The sequence below is a fragment of the Brachyhypopomus gauderio genome, chromosome 9 (genome assembly GCF_052324685.1).
Source record: "Brachyhypopomus gauderio isolate BG-103 chromosome 9, BGAUD_0.2, whole genome shotgun sequence".
Classification (NCBI taxonomy): Eukaryota; Metazoa; Chordata; class Actinopteri; order Gymnotiformes; family Hypopomidae; genus Brachyhypopomus; species Brachyhypopomus gauderio.
The window spans coordinates 6,607,619-6,631,654 of NC_135219.1; the positions used below are offsets into that span (position 1 = coordinate 6,607,619).

General features: G+C 38.5%; 2 protein-coding genes across 3 annotated transcripts; both read left to right on the forward strand.

The window, feature by feature from the left end:
* Nucleotides 1-8,631: 8,631 nt before the first annotated feature.
* Nucleotides 8,632-11,900, forward strand: LOC143522829 (alpha-1,6-mannosyl-glycoprotein 2-beta-N-acetylglucosaminyltransferase). The gene is made up of 2 exons (XM_077016709.1): nucleotides 8,632-8,722; nucleotides 8,851-11,900. Exon 2 carries the CDS (start codon nucleotides 9,076-9,078, stop codon nucleotides 10,318-10,320), a length of 1,245 nt encoding a protein of 414 aa, XP_076872824.1. The 5' UTR covers nucleotides 8,632-8,722; nucleotides 8,851-9,075; the 3' UTR covers nucleotides 10,321-11,900.
* A 1,102-nt stretch (nucleotides 11,901-13,002) lies between these two features.
* On the forward strand, nucleotides 13,003-23,336 carry rsph3 (radial spoke head 3). 2 transcript variants are annotated; one of them, XM_077016711.1, is made up of 8 exons: nucleotides 13,003-13,021; nucleotides 14,637-14,724; nucleotides 14,943-15,087; nucleotides 18,770-18,915; nucleotides 20,532-20,735; nucleotides 22,364-22,526; nucleotides 22,675-22,761; nucleotides 23,107-23,336. In XM_077016711.1, exons 2-8 carry the CDS (start codon nucleotides 14,668-14,670, stop codon nucleotides 23,139-23,141), a joined length of 837 nt encoding a protein of 278 aa, XP_076872826.1. In that variant the 5' UTR covers nucleotides 13,003-13,021; nucleotides 14,637-14,667; the 3' UTR covers nucleotides 23,142-23,336. The 2 variants fall into 2 exon arrangements, with proteins under 2 accessions (XP_076872826.1, XP_076872825.1); XM_077016710.1 differs by lacking the exon at nucleotides 13,003-13,021 and adding an exon at nucleotides 14,113-14,338.
* The last annotated feature ends 700 nt before the right edge of the window (nucleotides 23,337-24,036 follow it).

Genomic DNA, 24,036 nt, shown 5'->3' on the forward strand with positions numbered 1-24,036 from the left:
TGTTTTGTTTTCTAATGAGTCCACCTTTACTGTTTTCCCCACATCCGGGAGAGTTGCGGTGGAGAACCCCCAAAGAAGTGTGCCACCCAGACTGTTGCATGCCCAGAGTGAACCATGGGGGTGGACTACCTATTTTATGCAAGGACTCTGTTTTTAACCATAAACAGCAGCTGTGTTATACAGTTTCTCATTCCTTGTAATAAAAGCTAACCTGTTATATCATTATTGATTAGTGTGTGTGTGTGTGTGTGTGTGTGTGTGTGTGTGTGTGCACATGCATGTCTATGCTTTTACTTACATATAGATGCAGACATTTACTTAGATAGCTACATATTAATTTATTGTTGTGTGTGTCAAATATTGTCTGTTTCATATTTTCTCTTCTAGACTATCATGTCTACTCGGAGGCCAGCTAGGATACCCGTAGACCTTGCTCGAGATATGATCCTGAACGTCTGGGATGAAGAGCCCATCGGTGGGATTGATACGGAATCTGACATCTCAGATGAGGATCCAGAATATTGTCCATCTGGACATGTCAGACTGTCTGAGACCCAATCTGCTCCTGCCGAACAAGATCAGACACAGAGGAGTCCTCCGAATCCTCCGAAGTCAACTGGAAGGTACCCCAAACCCACCAACCTACATCACTGAAGCAATGGGAAGGTGTAGAGTGACAAAAACTGCAAACCAGCAACGGGAGAGAGGCACAGAGGGCAGACAGAAGAAAAAGAGGTGACAGATGTGTCCAAGAAACAAAGATCGCAAAGCCAACAATTGCTGTTGGAAATGCAGTACCCCAGTGTGCAATGGTCACAGCCAAATGCAAATAGTTTGTGACAATTGCACACAGTGAATAGAGAATACAATTTTGTGTGGGCAAATGTGAGTGGACAGTGTTCTGGTATTATGTATGTTCATTTATTTTTTGTCCTGCTGACACATGGACATACTAACAATAATTTGAAAATTTTTGATGTTATTTTTTGCAAATGTTTTTTTTATAAAAGTTATAAATATGCATGTTAAATGTAAAATCAGTCTTTTGTTGACAGTCCGCAGTGTGTTACGTAGCTGACGCCAGGAGAACAGGTTCACAACACACGAGTGTGAGGAAAGACGTAAACGTTTAATGACAAGAGAGAGAAAGAAAAGTTGTAACTGAGGGACAGACACACAGATAAGGGAATGAACAAAATGTCAGAGTGCTCCGCGTTATGGACAGTGAATCATAAACAGTGATGGCTAAGTTACCTTGAGAAAGTAATCCGATTACTGATTACTGATTACTCCTTTTAAAAGTAACTTAGTTACGTTACATATTACTTGATTTTAAAAGTAACTACGTTAGATTACAAGTTACTTTAGTAGTTACATTCAGCAGCAAAATAAAATTTTCCAATACTCACTTTATTGGAAGTGCATTTTTAACAGTAACAATGTATTGAAGCAGGTTCGGTAACCGAGGCAGAAACTGCTTAATCCAAAAATCCAGAGGTGGGAAACTTTATTGATAACGCAACCCTGGCGCGCGCAGGCATTTAATTTTGTGACCTCTAGTTATAATAAAGCGTTCGATAAATGAAGTAATTTGAACGTTTTGCTTGAAGAACATCAGCTACTCAAATCAATGCTAACCCAGCTAGGTAGCTATAGTTGGCATTAACTTGTTAATGTGGCTAGCTACTTATAGCGAATGCTATCGTCGGCTGTTATCTGTGGCTGAGACCATCAACATCAGTTAACGTTACTTACTATTGAAGTCTTAATGCAGTGATTCATATAACTTTATCATTTGGTAGCGTAGCGTAGTGATAATTTAGCTCTAGCCATGACCATATAGAAATAATGTCCAGCCACAGATGGGCATCCGTTTTTGGTACAACTGTTTGATTTTGCTGATCGGGTTTTATGATTATCCAGAGGGGTTAGCTGAGGGTTTATTAAAATCACCTCATACATTAGCCGCAACTCAGAAGATAAATTTACTAAGATATGTATTTACTAGCTAACCATATTTTAATCAAATGTAGGTGACTCACCTTGAATTTAAAATAACGGCTTCTGTCAGAATATTCATGTTAGCTAACGTTCCTACGTCGCGAGAAGACGGCTCGTGCGTTTATGTTCCCGCTTGCTAATCCTCTAGTGAGTAAAACTCTAAATCAGCTGACTGCCTTTCACGCACGCACCATGACAACGGTCGCGGGACCACGTCCGGACGTTCTCAAACGTTCTCTAAATGTAACAAAAATAACGTTATTTCAACGACTATACGGGGACGTCACCGAACGTCCTGTGAATGTATCTTTGGGAACGGGGCTGGTTTGGGAAATACGCGATCCGAACTAAAAACAACAACAGGGGCAGAAAAGGCAGCGAGCCGAGTAAGCTAGGCTAACCTAAATGCATGAGTGACATTATTACTAATAAAAGGACATGCAGGGAGAATCACTAACACACCGCATACCTGGACAGATGAAACACAGAGAGTCTTAATAACTTGAGGAAACACGGGCACTAGGGACGAGAAGAACTAAAGGGAGGTGTAGGGAGAAACATGACCTAAAAATGTTTTTAAAAATGTGAATGTGCCATATTTGTCAATAGTGATTTTCACCCCAATTGAAATTTGTCCTCCCATTTACCCATCTGTGCAGTTAGAACACACACACACACTAGTGACTACTAGGGGGCTGTGGTGCATACATGCCCAGAGCGGTGGGCAGCCCTAGCCCAGCACCCAGGGAGAAGTTGGGGTTATGTGCCTTGCTCAAGGGCACCTCAGTCATGGCCTCAGGCCTGGGAGTTGAACCCATGACCCTCTGGTCACAAGACTAGTTCCCTAACCACCAGACCATGACTAAAAGTGCTATAGAGTTCTGGTTATAGGAGAGTCACATCTCCAACACGTGAATACAGCGACCCCTCTAGAGACACCAACAGCCATTGTCAAATGTATCCTGGGGGATAGGGCGCCTTACATCAGGGCTAACCTAAAGGTGCTGACTAAATGTAAATACTCAAAGATAGTTATACAAGAACAATAAATGTGACTAGAATAGACATACCAAACAAGAGAAACAGTCTGAAGCACAATAACCAAGATCATCAAAGACTTCCACAATCAACAGTAACCAATAACAATAACATACTAACACAAGCACAGGGGATAACAAGGATACTAGGAACTAGGAACAGGTGATAGAGGCGGGGCTATACAGGACAGTTGGGGAGTAGCTGTTCAATATCTTCATCTATTTCTCATCTTATGGATGCTACATTAACCTGACTGGGGATTATAGTCTCTTTATAGTCTCCTGTATGGTCCTCCTGAGTGATACAAGACAGAGCATTGGATTGAGTGTTGAGAGTATTATGGCAGTACATAATCTTGAACCTGAAATGTCAAAAGAACAACGACCATCTAGAGTTGAATCATTAGGCCAATTTCATGCACTCAAGATTTTGCATGATCCATAATAATTAGAATAGGGTGATTGGCCCCCTCTAACCAATATCTCCATTTTTCTAAAGCTAACTTTATGGCCAGTAACTCCTATACCATAATTACATTCTGCCTCTGAACGTTTGTGAGAAAAGTAGGCAATGGGGTATTGCATAGATCTCTCACTTCTTTGAGATAGAATTGACCCCATGCCTACATTAGTTGTCTAGCATTACAACATTTTAATGCAGTCTTCTCTGGGTTGCTTTTGCTACTTATAGTAGTATAACAGTTTCTTGCTTTGGACATTAAGGCCTTTCATGGCCTAGGAATGATCCTGCTGGGTTCATCAAATATCATGGCCCCTCCTACTCATTTGAGGCACCCCTACTCTTAATCCCCATAGCACATTTGCCCCTCAGCACTGGGGTCTTGGGTTCAAGTCCCTATCTGAGTGGAGTTTCCATGTTCTCCCCGTGTCTGCGTGGGTTTCCTCCGGGATCTCCGGTTTCCTCCCACAGTCCAAAAACATGGAGGTAAGGTAAATTGGCAGTCCCAGACAAATTCTCCCTGAGTCTGTGTCTCTCCCTGAGTGTGTGTCTGTGTCTCTCTCTCTCTGTTCAATAAAAACAAGTCGTTGTCTGAGTGTGTGTGCATGAATGTGTGTGTGCTTGTGTGCCCAGTGGTGGATGGTGCTCTGTCACTAGGGTCTGTCCTCTCTCCCCTTCCTGCACCCCATTCAGTCCCCCAGGGGGCTGTGGATCCCGGTAGAGAGTACGCTGTGCGCAATTGGCTGCCGCTTCTCGCCGGTGTGTGATTGGTTGTCTGTAACGTAGCTGTGTTAACAATTGCAAAGCGCCTTGGGTATCTAGATAAGGCGCTATATAAATTGAAACATTCATTCATTCATTCATTCATTGGGGCACTTGCTCAGTAATTAATTTGGCAGAAAACCTTTTCTTTTATAGCTCCTAAAAATAGAATATTATTTAAGAGACTGCCTTTTTATAAAATGTGCTATACATAAATTATATTTTCTGTTATTACAGTATTTTTTTTATAATAATAATAAATGCAAATCATCTCTGAAACCATAATTAACAAACTGTGCAGTAGATAATGGCTTATACGTTTGTACAGTGAAAAATACTGCCATCTTGTGGACATTTCATAGTGATGCAAAGCATTGTTATTGCCTCCCAGCAGGGAAGAATTAATTTTTGAGGTACTTGTTTCAATCAAAAGGTTTTAGACAATACCAGTTTAAAGGTGTTTGTTTTGATGATGTTTGGCCTGTTTCATTGCACTGTGACCTCCATGTGTCCTCCAGTAATGATGCGTAATGTATTTCTTTAGGAAAAGATCCCTTCTAAGAAGAATGTAATCTGGGTTAGGATAAGGCAACAAAAATCTGTTTCCAGAAAAGGATAAATTCTAAACTGTGTTGCCCCTTACCAAGCTCTGCATAATGACAAATTTTGGAAAGAACATTATGGATTATTGGTCGAATCAAATCCCATATGGTCCCATATCCCATACATGTAAATCCCATGCATGTAAATTGAAACCTGAGATTTGTGTTTATATAGCACCAGTGGCTTTATGTTCTCTCTCCAGTTTTTCACTTTTCTAATCATTCTCAGTAGGCTTGGAATACCCAGAGCATATTAACTGAAATTAAAATTACACCAATTTCCAAAACCAAAGTGGTTTTAACTTATCCACTGTCCTTACTCACAAACAGTATTGCTTTGGTGAGCACTGTTGGGCATCCAAGCCTACAGGCCTCCACAGACAATTTGAGAAAGTACAATTAATTGCATTCATTTAATTACACTTACTTAAAAGATTTTCAAGTGCATTTAAAATGGGTTTTAAGTGCATAAATGAGATGCATTGTGCTTGGTTATAAATGTTTTATAAATATTCATTCAAGTCTCATTCAGACTTATGCTAATCAGCTACTGACCATTGTATACATATACAAAACCTATAGCTGAATATTGATACGTGATCCCTCATGGTGGAGTAACAACAATAGGAACATAAAGAGGATGGACAACAGCTTCAGAGAGGGAAGACAGAAATGTATATAGGGCTGAGAAGAGGAGGAGAAGAGGAGGAGAAGAGAAGTGCCTCAGTGGAGGATGAGTGTGAGAGAGAAAAGAGAGAGAAGTGGAGGAGAAGAAAAGTGCCTCAGTGGAGGATGAGTGTGAGAGAGAAAAGAGAGAGAAGTGGAGGAGAAGAAAAGTGCCTCAGTGGAGGATGAGGGAGAGTGAGAAAAGAGAGAGAAGTGGAGGAGAAGAAAAGTGCCTCAGTGGAGGATGAGTGTGAGAGAGAAAAGAGAGAGAAGTTGAGGAGAAGAGAACTGACTCAGTGGAGAATGAGGGGAAAGAGAGAGAGAAAAGAGAGTAGTGGAGGAGAAGAGAAGAGAAGTGCTTCAGTTGAGGATGAGAGGAAAAGAGAGAGAAGAGAGAGAAGTGGAAGAGAAGAGAAGTGCTTCAGTTGAGGATGAGAGGAAAAGAGAGTAGTGGAGGAGAAGAGAAGAGAAGTGCTTCAGTTGAGGATGGGGGAAAGAGAGAGAAGAGAGAGAAGTGGAAGAGAAGAGAAGAGAAGTGCTTCAGTGGAGGATGAGAGGAAAAGAGAGAGAAGTAGAGAAGAAGAGAAGAGAAATGCCTCAGTGGAGGATGAAGGAGTGACTAACAATGAAAAGCAGAAGCCAAAGCAACTCTGAGAGGTGGAGAAAATGAATGTGGAGAGAGAAGGAAAAAATTACTCAACAACAGAGTGAAGAAGCCAGTCTAAAGAGAAAACTGGAATATCAGAAACAACAGGACAACACAGTGCAGCAAGAGCTAGAAGAGGAATTTAGAAATAGAAGGCCAAAGTCAGAAAGAAAGAAAAAAAATAGAAACCATGAATGTAAAACAACCTTTAAATATACAAATTGATGGATAAGACGTATGGATGAAAATGTTACCATGGAGATACAATAACAAATACAGAAGGTGTCATAGAGCTACTTCAGGATATAGAAACAGAGAGAGGTGGAATGAAAGTAACAAAAGAACTAGTTTCTTAAACTAGTCAAAAATATGCTTGACAGAGAAATTCAGACCTAAATTTGTCATCAGAAGTCTGCAGAAGACATGGGAGCGGGATGGTAAAAAAGAATATTAGAAGAGCAAGAAGAATAAGAAGAACATTAGTGACACTAAGTGTTAAATGTTACAAAATCAGAAACCCCCACCTTTTGCTCACATGAGCCACTGCATGGTACATGAAACCAAGATAACGATGCAAATAGGCTTGCATCACCAGCTGAGGTGATCATCACCACTCAGGCATCACCACTTGCCATCAGAATACAACTTATCAACCCCTTTTATGCCTCAATAAAAGGAAGGTGAAACCGTGTGGGCAACTCCCTTCCTGGCTGAATTGATGATGATGGTGAAGAATACAATAGACAACTGCAGATGTAGAGCACACTGAAACCTGAATGTTTACTGAGCTTCCACAAAACCTTCCTGCCAAATCTCTGGACAGACTCAATCCCAAAGTCAGGATAAATCTGATTTAAGTTATTGGTGCTTTTCAAAACAGTGTAAAAATTGGAATCTTCATGCACTTCAAATAAGTGTGACACAGTAACATTTGAACATTAAAAGTATTAGATCTAAACTTTTTTTCTGTGTAAACAGAAACTGCCAACATGGACTTACATGACAAATTACCAGCAAGACAAAAGGAACAGGCTAAAGAGTTATGAAAAGACAGGAAGGCCACAGATGAAAGCCTGTTAGAGAGAGCAAAAGCTTGAAAATAAAGCATTTAGCAGGATAATAAAATGTCATTGCCAGTCCAAACCTCAGGTTTTACAAAGAGAAGCTCAAGCAGACATAACTTAGTGAAACTATATCAGTAAGGCACAAAGAATCAAAATCCAGCTGTAAATGTAGGTCTTAAACACCATTACTTTGTGCCACCATATTTAGGCACACAGCAATATCAGATTCTAATATGAACTACCAACACTGACTTCTCACACTCTTCATAAACCCACCAATCTCTCCATTTCCACACAAAGATATGAATATGAAATTTCAAATTTCAGCTTATCCCCAAAGCAGATCTTACTGGGATCAGATGGTTATGGATGTAGCATAAAAGTACCATGTGTAACGGCCAAATGACAACTTGACAGACAGTTGTCTTATTTCTGTCTTATTTTCTTATTCTGTCTTTTGTTAGGAAAAGTGAAAACAATGGCAAATACTTATTCTAAACCTAAGACAGAGATAGAAATATATTATCTCGTGCCAATTTTGAGCCATATATTCAGGCAAAAAAAGAGTCTGTCATTGTCTGTCATTTAAACAACATAGAAAAATACATTGAAAAAATGCCTTAAAATGTACAATTATTCTTGTTGCAAAACAATTGAGCTTTGTTTTATTTGCTTGTTGTAAACAACAATTTGAGAACTTTTTGAATTTCACAGGAGCGGCTGCCACCACGTTTTACAACTTTCGTTTTGATGTCTCACAGAGAGGGATGGAAATAGATATATATTGCCCATGTTGTGTATGCAGAAATATGTTCTTGGATGCTCTGAGCATGAGAACTGACACTGAAACACCTAGACTTACCAAATTTGTTACATTTTGCTAATTTTGATTGATAGAGAGCAATGAAAATGTTTACATTTCTTTTACACTGCATTGAGCAATTCTCTATTGTAATTACTTCTTAAAGTATTATAAGCTGAGTTAAATGTGGATAAATATAAATTATTCATTATTACTACCACTACTATTACTACTAGTCTATTACTACTACTACTACAATACTACCACTATTGCCTATTGTTATATTTAATCATTTAAAATAAGTTTTTTCTCCATTCTTGTGAGTCTATATTCTCCTCTTCAGACTTTAACACTACAGACTGTAGTCCACTGCCGCACGTATCTCCCGCATTCACGGTGACTAACATCAAACTTTTTAACGCATGCTTGCTCTCAATTTAAAACTCTACACACTGGGTTTTCTCAAAATATAGCAACATCTCGACCTTAGTTAAATTACTCTGTTCTCGGATTACCACAGGTACTGGCCTACATCGATTCGTTCAAACCTAAACACCGTCTCTTCCTGTTGGTTGAGAAGTACACGTCAGCAGCGAAGTTGCATGTCAGCTCAGCCTACTTCATGTACTATCGCTTTCCTCTTCCTGCTTTTAAGTTTGTTGCACATGACGCTTATATGATGGTAAGTGCTTATTCTTCTTAAGCATTTAATTTCTAGCAAAGTTAAACTTTGTATTTCTACGAATTTGCTTTGTAAGTTCTACTATACTTACACGTGAGAAATTATTTATTTGCTTTTTCCACTCTCAGGTGTCATTCCTTACACATTTGAACTGAAAAGCAATTTTGTCTGACATTTAAAGTGTCCGCGAAACTCTCGTCAACCGTCTTGCCAAGACATAAGGACGACTGCGGAAAATACCGTTTGAAGATGAATCTAGTTTACAGTTGTGCACATCCACCATTACAAAGGTATAGCACATAAACTTGCCATTTTATATCCAGCTGCAAGCGAAACCCAAATAGCCCAACAAAATGAGATTGCGACTTCTGAAGAAAAACGTCGTTCTTTTTCTTGTGGTTTCAGTGATTCTTTTTATATTATTTTATTCGAAATTTATGACAACAAAGGAGAATGATGTTTTGGATAATATTCCACATAAATCAGCGCCAGATGATGACACGAACACGTTTAACTACGGAACTGTTTTACAAATGAGGAAGTCAGTATACGACAGCAACTATAGACAATTCATTCAGAATGCGGACAAGTTTCCAGGCGACCCAGAAGTTGTGATTGTGGTACAAGTTCATAACAGACCCGCTTACCTAAAAATGTTAATACAGTCTTTGGAAAAAGCCTCCGACATAGGCAACTTCTTTGTTGTTTTTAGTCATGATTACTTTTCAGAGGAGATTAGTGATCTTGTCAAAGGGATAACATTCTGCAAGGTACTACAGATATATTTCCCCTACAGCACGCAACTTTATCCTCATGAATTTCCTGGGCAGGACCAACGAGATTGTCCTAGAGATATATCAAAGGAGGATGCCAGAAAGACGAACTGCCTCAATGCTGAACACCCAGATATGTATGGACATTACAGGGAAGCCTCCATCACACAAACCAAACATCACTGGTGGTGGAAGTTGCATTTTGTATTTGAGCGACTTAAGGTGCTACAAGGATACAAAGGCTTTGCCATCTTCGTTGAGGAAGACAACTACATACTGCCTGACTTCTTAAGCTTCTTCAAATCTATGACTACCCTTCGAAAAAAGGACTGTGTAGACTGTGATGTCCTTGCTATAGGCAATCATGATGATGTGTCCCATTTTGTAGAACTGTCTACCATGACTGAGACGTCTGGATGGATGTCCACCAAGCATAATATAGGCATGGGCATATCCAGGGAGCTTTACTACAAGTTAATGGGTTGTAACAATGAATTCTGCACCTATGATGATTACAACTGGGACTGGACCCTACAGAACCTTTCTGGAACATGTATAAAAAAGCCTCTGAAGGTTCTAGTAGCCCGAGGAACCCGTGTGCTACACACAGGTGACTGTGGCTTGCATCAGAAGGAGGCTTGTAATTCTGAGGCGGCCCAGCAGAAAGTGAATATAGCACTAGAGAAGATCAAGCCTGCTCTCTTCCCACAGAAACTAACCTTGACCAACCATGGGTCAGTGGAGCACAAACCCCATATGAGAAATGGGGGGTGGGGGGATGTACGTGACCACACATTGTGCATAAACTATGCTGCACGACTCTGAGCCAAAGATTTATTATATTTAGATAACACGTGATGTATAAACACAAAACATCGGGGTAGCTGCTTCTGTTGATTTATAAAAGTACATGAAATCCAGTATATATACTGAGTTTATTTGGTTAATGACACTGGCATATCAGGAGCATTGGTATACTGCAATGGTAATAAGGCGCTTCATTGTCTTTACTCATTGTTATTTGTACACAATGCATAAATATATTTTTTATATTTTGTTATGTTTGTAATGCTTAATTTTCATCTGGTTTTAAAGGAATGATATACAATTTTGGAATTTGTTCTTCCACTTACAGTGCTCGGATTGCGAATTTAGGGTGCTTCCAGGGTCTTTTGTTCTTTTAAACCCCCAATCAAGTTATTTTAGGGATTAATTGTTAAGGGGTTGTTCTTTATAACTTAAACATAACATTGTGTTTTTTCAGGAAGGGTATATAAAATGTCTTTACATTAATGTGAAATGTTATTCATTTAACCTGGCTTTTTCATTTCTGTTCAGTTCTTTTAGACATAAGAATTGGCAGAAGATGTGTTCTGAGCACAATCATTTGAAACCTGGGATATATAACAGGGATATCATGAGACTGTTATAAATCATATAATGATTTAGATGTAGCATTCTGTATGCCATTTTAGGCTTTTGATGAGATCATGATCTAGCCTCCTATAGATTACAGTTTTAGATATCTTTATTTAATATAGTAAAGACTTAAGTATCGAATATGTTGACTACATTTTTAATACAGTGTTTAGTTGAGAATGGACTTTTCCTGAGTTTGCAAAATTTGCATGTCTCTGGTGTACATCCTTTCCCTTTTCAAAACTGGGTTTCCTTTACTACTGCAACATTTGTCCTTTGAGAGTAACCTCATCAAAGTAAAAAAAATTGCTCTTTTTATATATAGCATTTTTCTTATGATCTTTTGGGATTTTAAAGCTTTGAAAAGGCAGATTTATAAACATTTAGGTTTTGTGATAATCAGAGCTGGACAGTGTACTTTCTAAAGAAAAAAGTGTTTGGAGGGGTTTTCTCTTTCTCATGACACTTGTGCCATATATGTCATGCAGTTCATTATATTAAAAATGTAAGCAGTTTAATGATACCATTACACAATGTTGAAAAAGAATGTTTTTCAGTTTTCAGAAAAGATTTCAACATTGTGTGTGGAATGGAGTACTCAGCAGAAGTGCTGTCATGTGACCTACTGTGGGCGTAAACTCTTGTCTCACAGCCTTCCAATGATCAGCACAGATATTTTCTCTTGGTTTGTTATTGCCGATTTTTGTTTTACAAATGGAGGCCATTTGCTCCCCTCTGTGACCTTTGCTCAGCAGGAAAGCAAATGTTTCCCTTCTTTTACCCCATTTCCTTGTGTGAAAACAAAGGTTGTGTTCAAAGAATTTGTCTGTTGTACTGTATCACAGACTTATTTTGGTTTGTGTGTGTCCAGATTCAGGTGACTTTCTTTATTACGGGTATGAGGTATGCACAATATGGATAAATTGATTAGGTACAGAAATACTGATTGTCATTAAAAGCCATATTCAGAATAATTATGACTTTTTTCCTTTTAATATTGTCTATTTAATCAAACATTTGTTTATTTTTTTGCAATTTGCATTTTTTTTTCTTATTCCATGAAAACCGAACACCTTTATATTTTCAGTACAGTAGTGAATTATAGCAGTTTGGCAAATTAATGGTTAGGATACACCTAAAGATTCATACTTACTTTATAACAGTCTTTTCACCTTTAAAAAAAAAGAGATGAACAAAAAACGTTTTAGATACATTTGCAATGAAACAATTTTGCAGTGTTGCTGACTAGACCACAGGTTGGATAAATCTAAGTGGCTAAAGTGTTAAGGGGGTTAAGCTGACATGACAGTAATTTCCTGATAGTGATTACTTCATATGGCAAAAAAAGATACTTGAATCTGAATTTGGGTCTGTTTAGTGTTCAATAAGCACTAATCATTTTCATCACTCAGAAAAGTGATAATTGTTTAAAACAATGTAGGGTGATGCATGAGGCCAGTGTTATGTACAAATGCAACTGAAACAGAGTGGGAAAAGAGTATAGCCTTTCCCACTGTTCTTATTATGTACACTGCACAAAGTGGTAGTATTATGCATGCTAGAAAATAGCAGTGATGTGCTTAACCACAAATATCATAGTGAACAAATGCAAGCAATATATATATACGAATGTGTCCTATGAATACACTTCCAGTAAAGTCCAGTAAATTACTATTTTGCCAGAATTTTTTACTTTCTGATGTAAAATTGGTCATCTTTGTGTAAAGCATACGCAGCTGCTTTGTTGCCCTGAGCAACCTAGCTACGTAGTGAGTGAATACTGTCTAGTAAGCAAAATGTAGAGTAAATATAAATATACGGTGTAATTCACATTTTTGGGATGCTTCTTTTAAGAGCTGACATTGTATCATGTAAAGCATGCTACTCAAACAATTCAGTTCTTAATACAAATCACATTTACATATCATAAGTGATCCTATGTAATTGTCCAAGAGGAATGCCACCCTGTTATGAGTAATGTCTCATAACAGTACGGGTATGTTCAGCAGCACTGTAGGATTATGTCTGGTTTTAATATGCAGCACTTGAGGACTGGACCTGTGGGTTTATGTAGGGAGAGGAGAACCTAAAAAAGCAACAGGTGCAGGTCGGTGTGTCAGTATGTGGGTGATTGTGAGCTAGGGAGCGGTGAAGGGTGTGTGTGTGTGTGTGGGTGTCTCCCTCGAGCTATGGAGCCAGCTCACCATGACTACACATGTTTGCTGTTGCTATTTTTCTCCGTGCAACATTTAGATGTTACATAAATAAAGCTACAGTGTCCTTAGTTAAAATATAACACAAATAATAAAATACAGCAGCAGAAATGTATACTTTAGCTTTAGCTACACTTAATAGGCTGCCAGCTACATAATCTATATGCTTTTGGAATCACCAACAGGCCAAATTCACTATTCTCTAGCTGCATTGTGACCTCACATAATCTGCATTCCTTTTTCTTGGATTCCTTTCACATCACATGATGGGGGTCTAGGGAACTGTAGTTGAATAAATTTCTTCATGGTGTAGTGCAACACCATGCATTAGATATTGTGTATCTTGCATTTTTCTGACAGCTGAACAATTAGACAGTTGCTTTGTTTACTCTTGTGCCTAGGGTGCCTTGTTTGTTTTTAGGATGATTTGGCACAACAAACATTACTGAAGTTTTTGTATATATATATATATATATATATATATATATATATATATATATATATCTATTCAAGTATTACAGTACATCCACCTAACCCCTCACTGCAATTACTATGTAACCAGGGGAATCCAGCACTCTTCAAGGATCTTCAAAGAATCCTACTACTGTTCATATTTAAAATGCAGTAACTGCACAGAAACAATGTGCACATGCTTTTCTCTAACACAGTGGGCAGAGGATACATATGCACTGACATATTTTATAATGCATGTAAGATTTAATTGTTATACTACAATAGTTTCCTTATCAAGCAGTTTATAGTATTAGGAAGTTCATGAAGGTGCCAACATCTAGTAAAAGCACTAAAATGCTAATGTATTGGTAATGCTACCTTGTTACACCCAGGTGGGTGGATATTTATTTGGTAGATATAGAAATTAATGGATGATGGATATCTGATAATGAAATAGTACAGAAACGCTTTAATAAAGTGGGCGGTGACACTACTCTTTAGCCTTACGTCATACTTGGTTACTGTTGCCAGGGTTGCCTCAACAGTAACGGACTTTCCCTGCATGGCACCAAATGTCGGCTTCACCATTGCGCTTCATCGGCGTCGCCTTATAGCAATAACTTTTATTTTCACCGTATGTTTAAAAGTTAGTCGGAGAGAATGACTCAAAGAGAGGCCCCAAATGGGACTTACACATTTTCCAGTCGTCCACGACCTTTACCGAGTCGCCTCAAGTACAGGGAGCCCGTGGTGATGCAGTGAGCATTAGTTAACTTTAGTTCACATTAGCTCAACTAGTCAAACATCATCCGGCTAACTAACTAACTAGTCAAACATCATCCGGCTAACTAGCTAACTAGCGCTACCTGCATCTTAACAGTTTGACGTTTATTTAATGTGCTTGAATAGAAACGTAGCTGGTGATGGCTGTCGTTAGACGCTGACAGATACGAACATGTTTGGTTTAGTATACTGGTTAAATGGTTAAGATAGTTAACAGTAGTCGTTTGCTAGCTAGCTTGTTAACCTGCCAGTCATTTTCTTCATGTTCCACAGAAATGAAGGACAAGTGGTGTACGGAAACATCATGTACGACCGGCGTGTGGTCAGGGGGAACACCTATGCACAACACATCCTGCCAGCGGTGAGTACGTTAGACTAGCCAGAATTATCATCATAACTGGATAGATATCTTCAAATGATATAAACTGTTCAGTGCCCCTTACGTGGGTTACATTCATAATAAAGAGATTTAGTTTGTGAAAAACACAGTCAGTTACTAGCTACAATGCCAGCATTTTTGCAATGTAATGCCAAGATTTTGCAACGCTTTGTATATACAACCTGGGAAATATTTGGCAGACTTCTCAGGCGGACAAAGTTGAGATTCAAAAGCAACAAGAGGCTAGAAGAAGAGCAATGGCGAGGAAGCGAGAGAAGGAGGAGCAGTTTCACTCAAGAACTCCTGAGGCACTGGAGGGAAGAAAGCATACAGATGTACAGACTGGTAAGAGAAGCTGTTTGTCAGTCTATTTACTATACACAGTTTTGTCTAGCCATCTAGTTATTGAACCTCAAGGTTGCTAGCTGGATAATATTTGGGTGGTGACATTGCCCCATTATAGAAGTACTAACACCTGATACATCATCACTTTTGGACGCATTTTTCATAGCAAACTTACAGTTTTGCAGTGTTAAATCCACTTTTGTCACCAACCCCCCCCCCCCCCCCCCCCCCCCAAAAAATAAAAATAAACAAATAAATAAATAAATAAATTGTGCCCTTGTTCTGCTTAGTAGTTAGTAGACACATAACATAATACAACTCCATCAACACTGATATGTCTGAAACGCTCATACCAATGTACAGCCTGTACCACTCCACCACTATGCCGGTGTCACAGCTGAGTTCAGAATGACATACAAAGTACTGCATAACTTGGCTGCAGATCCTCTGGCGGAGTTCATCAGCCAAAGAAATAGCCTTGAGCGCGTCACTCGAGGCTCTGTCAGAGGTGACTGCAATATTCCCTTGCGCAGAAGCGCTTTTAGTAAATCGGCCTGGTCAGTAAGGAGTGCAAATGTGTGGAACTCAGTACCTGAGGAGGTTAAGCTCCTCACAACATACAAGAACTTCACAAAAAAATTGAAAATGTGGCTTATTAATACCTATAGTTGCCAACATTAAAAGATAAGCCTGCGGTTTTAGTGATATGATAAATTGTTGTCTTTCTTTTAAATTGCATACTAAGTGTTTTTTCTGTATTATACTGTATTGTAGTCTGTCCTCCCCTTCTTACTCTCTTCTTTTTAAATTGTAATTTCTAATTTGTTTTTTTCCTTTTTGTAAATTTATTACTGCCTTTTTACATCATGGCCCGGGGACTACAGATGAAAACTAGCCTTTTGGCTAATTCTGGCTTTTTTAACCATGTATAATCATGTGTTTTATGAAAATGCATTGTCCCCTTTTAAATAAACAAATAATAAAATAAATAAATGGGCTGCTACCATTCTGCTATCAGGAACCGAATACTAGTCAACAGGAGCAGAGGGTGGCAAAAATTGTGCACAACATAGATAATTTTACCCATGTATGACATATAAGCTTCCTTTTAAAGTATGAAAACATTGTTCCCACAGTCTGCAAGGTAAGCAAATTTCTTGAATGTTCTTGCCTACATTCAAGATTTAACCTACATTTAAACATCCCAATTTACTAATGGTGTTAGACATCAATGTATTTCAGTGTAGTTCATAAAAATATTTTAAGGATCCTGACAAATCCTTCTAAGGACACCAGTTTTACATCCACACAAAGAGGTGTTGAATTGGTGTAGCACTGTATAAAATCCTTATGTTAATACACATTGCTGCACAGACCTCATCTTACACAAAGACTTGTAGCTTAAATCTGTGAAGTTTGCCTGTTATTCATATTTTTTCACAATCACCTCCAGGTTCTCTAAGGAGTTCATAAATTCAGAAGTGTTGATTGCGCACCCTTAGGTCCAGTGTAAATCTTGACTGAAAACATAAATAATAATAAAAAATGGTCACATATGCATATTACTATTTCTATATCAAATATGAATAAGGGGATTAGCCTTACCAACACATTAGTGTGACTGATGTTTGCATGTAGCATTTTAGTGCTTTTACTAGATGTTGGCACCTTCATGAACTTCCTAATATTATAAACTGCTTGATATGGAAACTATAGATGTTGTAGTATCACAATTATATCTTACATTCATTATAAAATATGTCAGTGCATATGTATCCTCTGCCCACTGTGTTAGAGAAAAGCATGTGCCCATTGTTTCTGTGCAGTTACTGCATTTAAAATAAGAACAGTAGTAGGATTCTTTGAAGATCATTGAAGGGTGTTGGATCTTGTTGCACTGGTTACCTGAGAATTGCAGTGTACTGGGAGACATGGAAGGAAGAGGGGTTAGGTGGATGTACTGTAATACCTAAATAGATCTGTTCAATCTTGGTGTACTCTCTCATTCTATCTCTATCTCTCTTATATATATAAATATATATATATATATATATATATATATATATATATATATATATATATATATATATATATATATATATATATATATATATATGTACACAAAGTTTCCAGAGTAACAGGACGTTTTGGACAGAGGTCTTTCAGGACTGAGGTCAATCTAGAGATTTACTCTTCACCTGTTCTGTGTTCTAATTAATTGCCTTCCATATTTCCATATTAAAGCAGTTTGAAGCAGTATGTTGTTGCAAAGTATTGCCAACTCTTCAATCGGCACCCGTGTATCGTCTGGCTGCTGGTTTTTGCATCTACCTAGCCCTTTTTCTACCTCTGCCTGTTTTTCGGACTGCTCTCATTACTGACCTGAGTGTCCCTTGCCTTATTCTCCTAGGGTTCCAGAGAAACAGGGTTAGGTCCTTCAGGTTTTAGGTTTCAGTCAGAGGTCCTTCATCTATGTCCAAAACCTGTTTCTTTGGAAACTTTCTGTACTTAACTACAATTTTTAATATCTCTCTCTCTCTCTCTCTCTCTCTCTCTCTCTATATATATATATATATATATATATATATATATATATATATATATATATATATATCACCAGTAATTCAATACAAAAAGAGAAATGCATATATTACATAGATTCATGACAAACAAAGTGATCTATTTCAAGTGTTTATTTCTGTTAATGTTGATGGTTACGGCGTACAGCCAATGAAAACCCAAAATCATTATCTCAGAAAATTACAGTATTATATAAGACCGACTGAAAAAAAAAGTTTTAGTTCAGAAATGTTGGCCTACTGAAAAGTATGTACAGTAAATGCACTCAATACTTGGTCGGGGCTCCTTTTGCATGAATTACTGCATCAGTGTGGCGTGGCATGGAGGTGATCAGCCTTTGGCACTGCTGAAGTGTTTTGAAAGCCCAGGTTGCTTTGCTAGCAGCCTTCAGCTCATCTGCATTGTTGGGTCTGGAGTCTCTTATCTTCCTCTTGACAGGTCAGGCGAGTTTGCTGGCCAGTCAAGCACAGTGATACTGTGGTTATTAAATCAGGTATTAACCTAGTACATTTGGCAGTGTGGACAAGTGCCAAGTCTTGTTGGAAAATAAAATGTTCATCTCCAGAAAGCCTGGTTGATGGCTGCGCTGACTTTGGTCTTGATATAACACAGTAGACCGACACCAGCATGTGTAGGTCCAAGATGTTGTTTTCAGATTAAAATAATATTTGCATTTCATTTGGAAATCAAAGTCCCACAGTCTGGAGGAAGAGGGGACAGGCACACAATCCAAGCTGCTTGAGGTCTAGTGTGAAATTTCCATAATCACTGATGGTTTGGGGTAGCCATGTCATCTGCTGGTGTGGGTCCACTGTTATATCCAGACCACTGAAATATAATAATTTAAGAATTAAATGAAAATAATTAAGAACTCGCTTCACACTGTATAAAAGTAAAACCATAAGGATTCTGTCAGCGTGGGAATTATTGGGGGAGGTGAGTTCCTTTATGACTTCAGATACCCCCCGCCCCCAGACATGGGGCAGGAATGCATCCTAATTGTGTTCCCAAAATCTACCCTTTGGTAATGACAAGAGGAATTCAAGAGAATTGTTCCTATTTTCTTCACAGATTTTGATTTTTAATTGTATTTGTGTCGTAGAGTTGTACTTGGAGGAGCTGAGTGATCATATTGAGGATGTCAGTGTGGAATGTCAGACAGATGCGTTCCTGGATAAACCTGCTACTCCACTCTTCATTCCTGCCAAAACTGGAAAAGATGTAGCCACACAGATAGAGGAGGGGGAGGTACACACAACCTGCTCCATATTTTTATTACATGGTTTTTTATTATATAAATATTTTGCAGGACCATTGCTGCAATATTGCCTGCCATATTATTATTATTATTATTTTATTTTTATTATTATTAATAAAATATGTTGCCTGCATGACTTATTAGTGGCATCAGTTGGTGTGGATAGACCATAATCAGAACTTGAATGAGAATAACAACACAATACTTGCCTGGGAGACTGTGAAACACAATGAGTTAATGAGCAATAACAAGACAGGTGAGAACAGGAGCAAGCAAAACAAAACGTCACAGCAAGCACAACGTAAGGAAAGAAAGACACATGCATTTTTTAAAACAGTTGTGTTACTGTTCTTATTGTTTCTGAAATGTCACTGAAGTAAACAGAAAAATTAAAAAATCATGCAGAAATTGACTAGTACACACCTTCACAGGGTATATAGTTGGAGTTTAAAAACATTTTGTACACGAAATAAATTTTGAAAATTAATAGCAGGTACGACTTGAATACATTTTAATATATAATTGTGCATAATTGTGCTGTGTAATTCCATCACAATTATATATTAAAATATACTTAATTTATAACTAAAGTACATTTTCAGCTCAGATATTTTAATATTCATTACTTTAACCTTAACCTTATATACGTTCCACCATAATATTTTGTGGACTTCATGGCGTGTTTTTAACTAAATGCTGTTGCAGACAGCACCTCAAACTTTTGCAGACAGCATATCATCTCAAACATTTTATTCTTCATCAGACCTTCCCCCAAACACAGACATAAGAAAGATTTGGTAAACCACGTGAATCAAAACATGTTACCTGCATTTTGATTTCATACCATGTAGCTGGATATACTGGATCCTCTGAATGGAATGCTGTTGTCTACATATAATTCCTTCACAAGCCGTTCAGATCAAACAGTCTCACCACTGCAAAATACATATTACATTACAAATGATAAAATAAAAGCACTAAAATTAGGATACAATTATTATTCAGAACTCTAATGTCTCACCCTACCCCATAAGTAACTTTAGTCCCTCGGCATATGTGGGAGTATTTCTTCATCACAGACCGCTGCCTCATGCTGCTAGTTAAGAGAGCAAAGTTGTCAAAGTAAATGAACAACTGAAACGTAGATTTATACGTCACCTTTCAAGAACCCAAGGATGCCTTACTGTTAGCACCGGTACAAGCCTTTACAACCATTCACACACTGGCGAGAAGCTGGCAGCCAGTTGCGCACAGCGTACTGTCTACCGGAAATCTCAGCTGGGGGACAGAGAACCATCCACCACTGGGCATACAGACACACACATTCATACACAGACACTGTTTTTCTAAAATAAATAAAACCAAAACGTGGACGCACGTTTGTCTGGTACTATATGACATCACAATAAAGATGGCAACCTTTAGTATATGCTAATGTTACATTCTGTATTTGATATATTAACATTAAAGTTGTGTTACATTGATTTTGGAGAATCAAACTATAGACCCACAGGCTTGTCTTTATGACTAGCTATGACCATCCACATTGGTCTTTTTTTTTAAAGCAGGCACTATTAATGTTGGCTGCTCCGTTTGTTGGTTACAGCTGTTTCATTTTGACGTGGAGGTACAGCCCGTGCTGGAGGTGCTGGTGGGTAAGACCGTAGAGCAGGCTCTGCTGGAGGTGATGGAGGAGGAGGAGCTGGCTTGCTTGAGGGCCCAACAGCATGCCTTCCAGGAGCTGCGCAATGCTGAACTGGTGGAGGTGCAGCGTCTGGAGGAGCAAGAGAGACGGCGTCGCGAGGAGAAGGTGGGGTCATCGTGGACATTTAGAGTCTCTTTCACCTTGCTTGTGTCTTGTTCTGATCTTGGCCCTATTTTTCAAACACATTATTGTGTTCAGCTCAACGTGTGTGTGTGTGTGTGTGTGTGTGTGTGTGTGTGTGTGTGTGTGTGTGTGTGTGAGTGAGTGAGTGAATGAGTGAGTGAGTGAGTGAGTGAGAGTATTCAATGTGATTCTTACTGTTCTTTCTTTTACAACAGTTTTGGGAATGCTCACCATTGTCAATCTTTAGAAGTATATAATTTTTCATTGATTAATTTATTAATAGCATTTTTATATATGTCATGGATTTTAAGCATTTGCTTGTTATACAAAATACCAATGAAGTAACACTTGTCAACACAGATTTTTATATGTGATGTTTTTAAAGCCAAGATGGTGACAAATCATTGAAAAATATTATTTTGTAATTTATTTTCTCACTACTTATGTACCTATATGCCTTGGATGTGGGGAAAAAAAACAAAAAAATATTGTAGGTCATAATTTCCTATGGCACAACTACTGCAAAACATAGGATTTCTAAAGGCATCAGGAAATATTTTTGTACCCATTTACTGAATAATTTTCCGTATGGTAGCTTTTAGAGGCCCGATTCTCAGACCCAGTTACTATTATCAACAATTCTGATTTGCCATATTTTTCTAGAATGATGCAGTTTTCCTCAGAGCTGTCTTAATTATGTTTTACTTTTTAGTGAGCTAATTATGCAAACTGTAACATTGTGTGGGTGAGAGCAGGACACTGAGGCGGCAGCAATGTGAACATAAACGTTTGGTTTAGTAATGGCAAAATAGTGCTTAGTGCAAAATAGACAAACGAACATGAACACATCTGTTGTTGTTTGTTGAAATCAAACAACAACAGACAAAGACAAAAACCCAAACCAGAAACGGGTGCAGCATATCATGTTAAAAAGACAAGGGACAGGTGATACAAATGACAAAGACGAGCCCACAGACATGCTAAGGGGCACGCAAACATTGACATGCACACGGACAGACGTAAACACACAGAAAAATCCAAAGGAGTTAGGGGCCGTACCGTGGGGCCGTACCCCCCCCACTAAGGGCAGCTCCTCCCGGAGTGCCCAACGGCAGCAGCTGGGCCCCAGACCTGCAATGAAGGGACCAGAGCACAAAACTGCAGACGCCAGGAAACCCCGGGACCAACCCATGTCCACCAATGGTCCACAGACAGCCAAAGACAGCCTCCATGGGAACACAGGGAGCAACAAGGACGGCATAAACACAGGGACACATGTTCACAGGGGCGAACATAGGCACAGTCAGCATTAGTGGAACAAAAGGGCACAAGGTTGTAAGGAAAAAATGACACCTGAGACACAAAGACACCTGAGAAAGGGTTCAGGGGGCATACCGTGACACAAACATTTCTAAAATTAGTGGCAGTCTTCTATAGTGTTTATACAGGCTAGTTCAAAGAACAAGTAACCATTCAGATACAACGGATATAACTAGATATGTAATGCCTTACTGAAATCAGCAGTATGTTAAATAGTTTTTCTCTCATCTGCAACAACATCTACTAATGCCTCCTCTGGGGTGACGCCCTATGTGACGTTGCAAACGCAGGACCGCAGGATTAAGCAGCAACGGGCTGTTCTGGAGAAGGAGAAAGAGACTGCAGAGAAAATTGCTGCCAGAGCATTTGCTCGGCACTACCTGGCTGATCTGCTGCCCTCTGTCTTTACCACTCTGAGGGACCACGGCTACTTCTATGACCCAGTGCAGAGAGGTGTGTTTATCTGCAGCCATATACTATGCATGCATCCTCGCACTTTTTCTATGACTCCTATTGTAACTAAAACGTCACAAACATAGAAGATATTTATGAAATCAATCAGCATACTTTAATTTAATATGTACGTACGCTCACACTACAGATGTAGAAACTGGATTCATTCCCTGGCTGATGGAAGAAGTCGGCTATGCTTTGGAGAAACGACATGTTGCTCTAGCAGTCCTTGACAGTGAGTACATTTTCCATTTTAGCTTTAATGTTTTATAATCCTATTCCTATTTCATTGTGGAAAATTGTTTACGTAGGCAAAGGAATGTATTGGAGTATTACATAACCATATGTTTTTTGTTGTCATTCAGAAGCTTGTGAGACTCTGTTACTGTAATTGGAATTATTGGTCATTGGCTTTTGGATAGGATTTTTGATAAATTTGGATAAACTTTACCAGAAACTCACATAGTGAAAAATAATCATCAATCAATACCATGTCCAAATATGTTAATTTTTACATCTGTTGTCACTTAAGTGAACTTGGATCCTACATGACTGACTCATCTTTTCTATTCTATTACAGTGCTTATCCAAGATGTGATTGATCAAAGACTGTAGGGCTGTCAGACTGGCACCCCCGAATGATAATGTCTTCCTCTGGCAAAGTCCCATTTTACACGATTTTATGATGCATTTGAGAGTTCAGTTGGTTATGTATAAAATAACTAGGTCCCAACGTCAGGAATATTAACAAACTGCTGTGTCACAATTTTCACATGCTTTTGTATCATTAAAGACTTCATTGGTATTGCACTGGGACTCGCCATATTTTGCATTTGAAATCACTGCTACAAAAAAGCAAGCTCTCAATTTGTGATATTATTTACTGCTGTGATGAAGGATGAATGTAATTACCCTACATTGGTTCAACAGGAAATTAACATGAACTCTGACCACCAGACCAACACGCCAGCTCCCTGGTATATAGTAGCCAGAGCCAGAGCAGATTTCCATGGAAAGCTCAAAGAGCAAAAGCAATTTCAGTGTGTTCAACTGTAATATGTTTATTGCTTAGCTGATGCATAGCTATGTCTGGTCTCAATAATAATCATGGAACTCAAATAGAACTGTGAGCCTATACCACACAAAAGCTCACAGTGACAAATTGATAATGTGTGACTGCAAATTAAATTATTAAACATAATTCAATATTTAGCAGAAGGACATGTCAAAACATTTTAAAGTAATTGATAATATCTTTGGACATTAGAATGCTGCATTCATATTTTTCTATTATTTTTTAAATTGGACATTGACTAATTCCAGGTATAATCCAAGTGGTCTGAAACACACATGACATCAGATCAAAACGAAATACAAGAACAGTACAAAGTATGACGTTTTGTACATTAACTATATAACGATCTTAATTGTTGCCTAGTTAGGCATGTGTAGCTTTTTTGGCTGTGTAGCTAATAGGAAGAAGGCTGAGGCACGTCAAACAGGAGGAGGC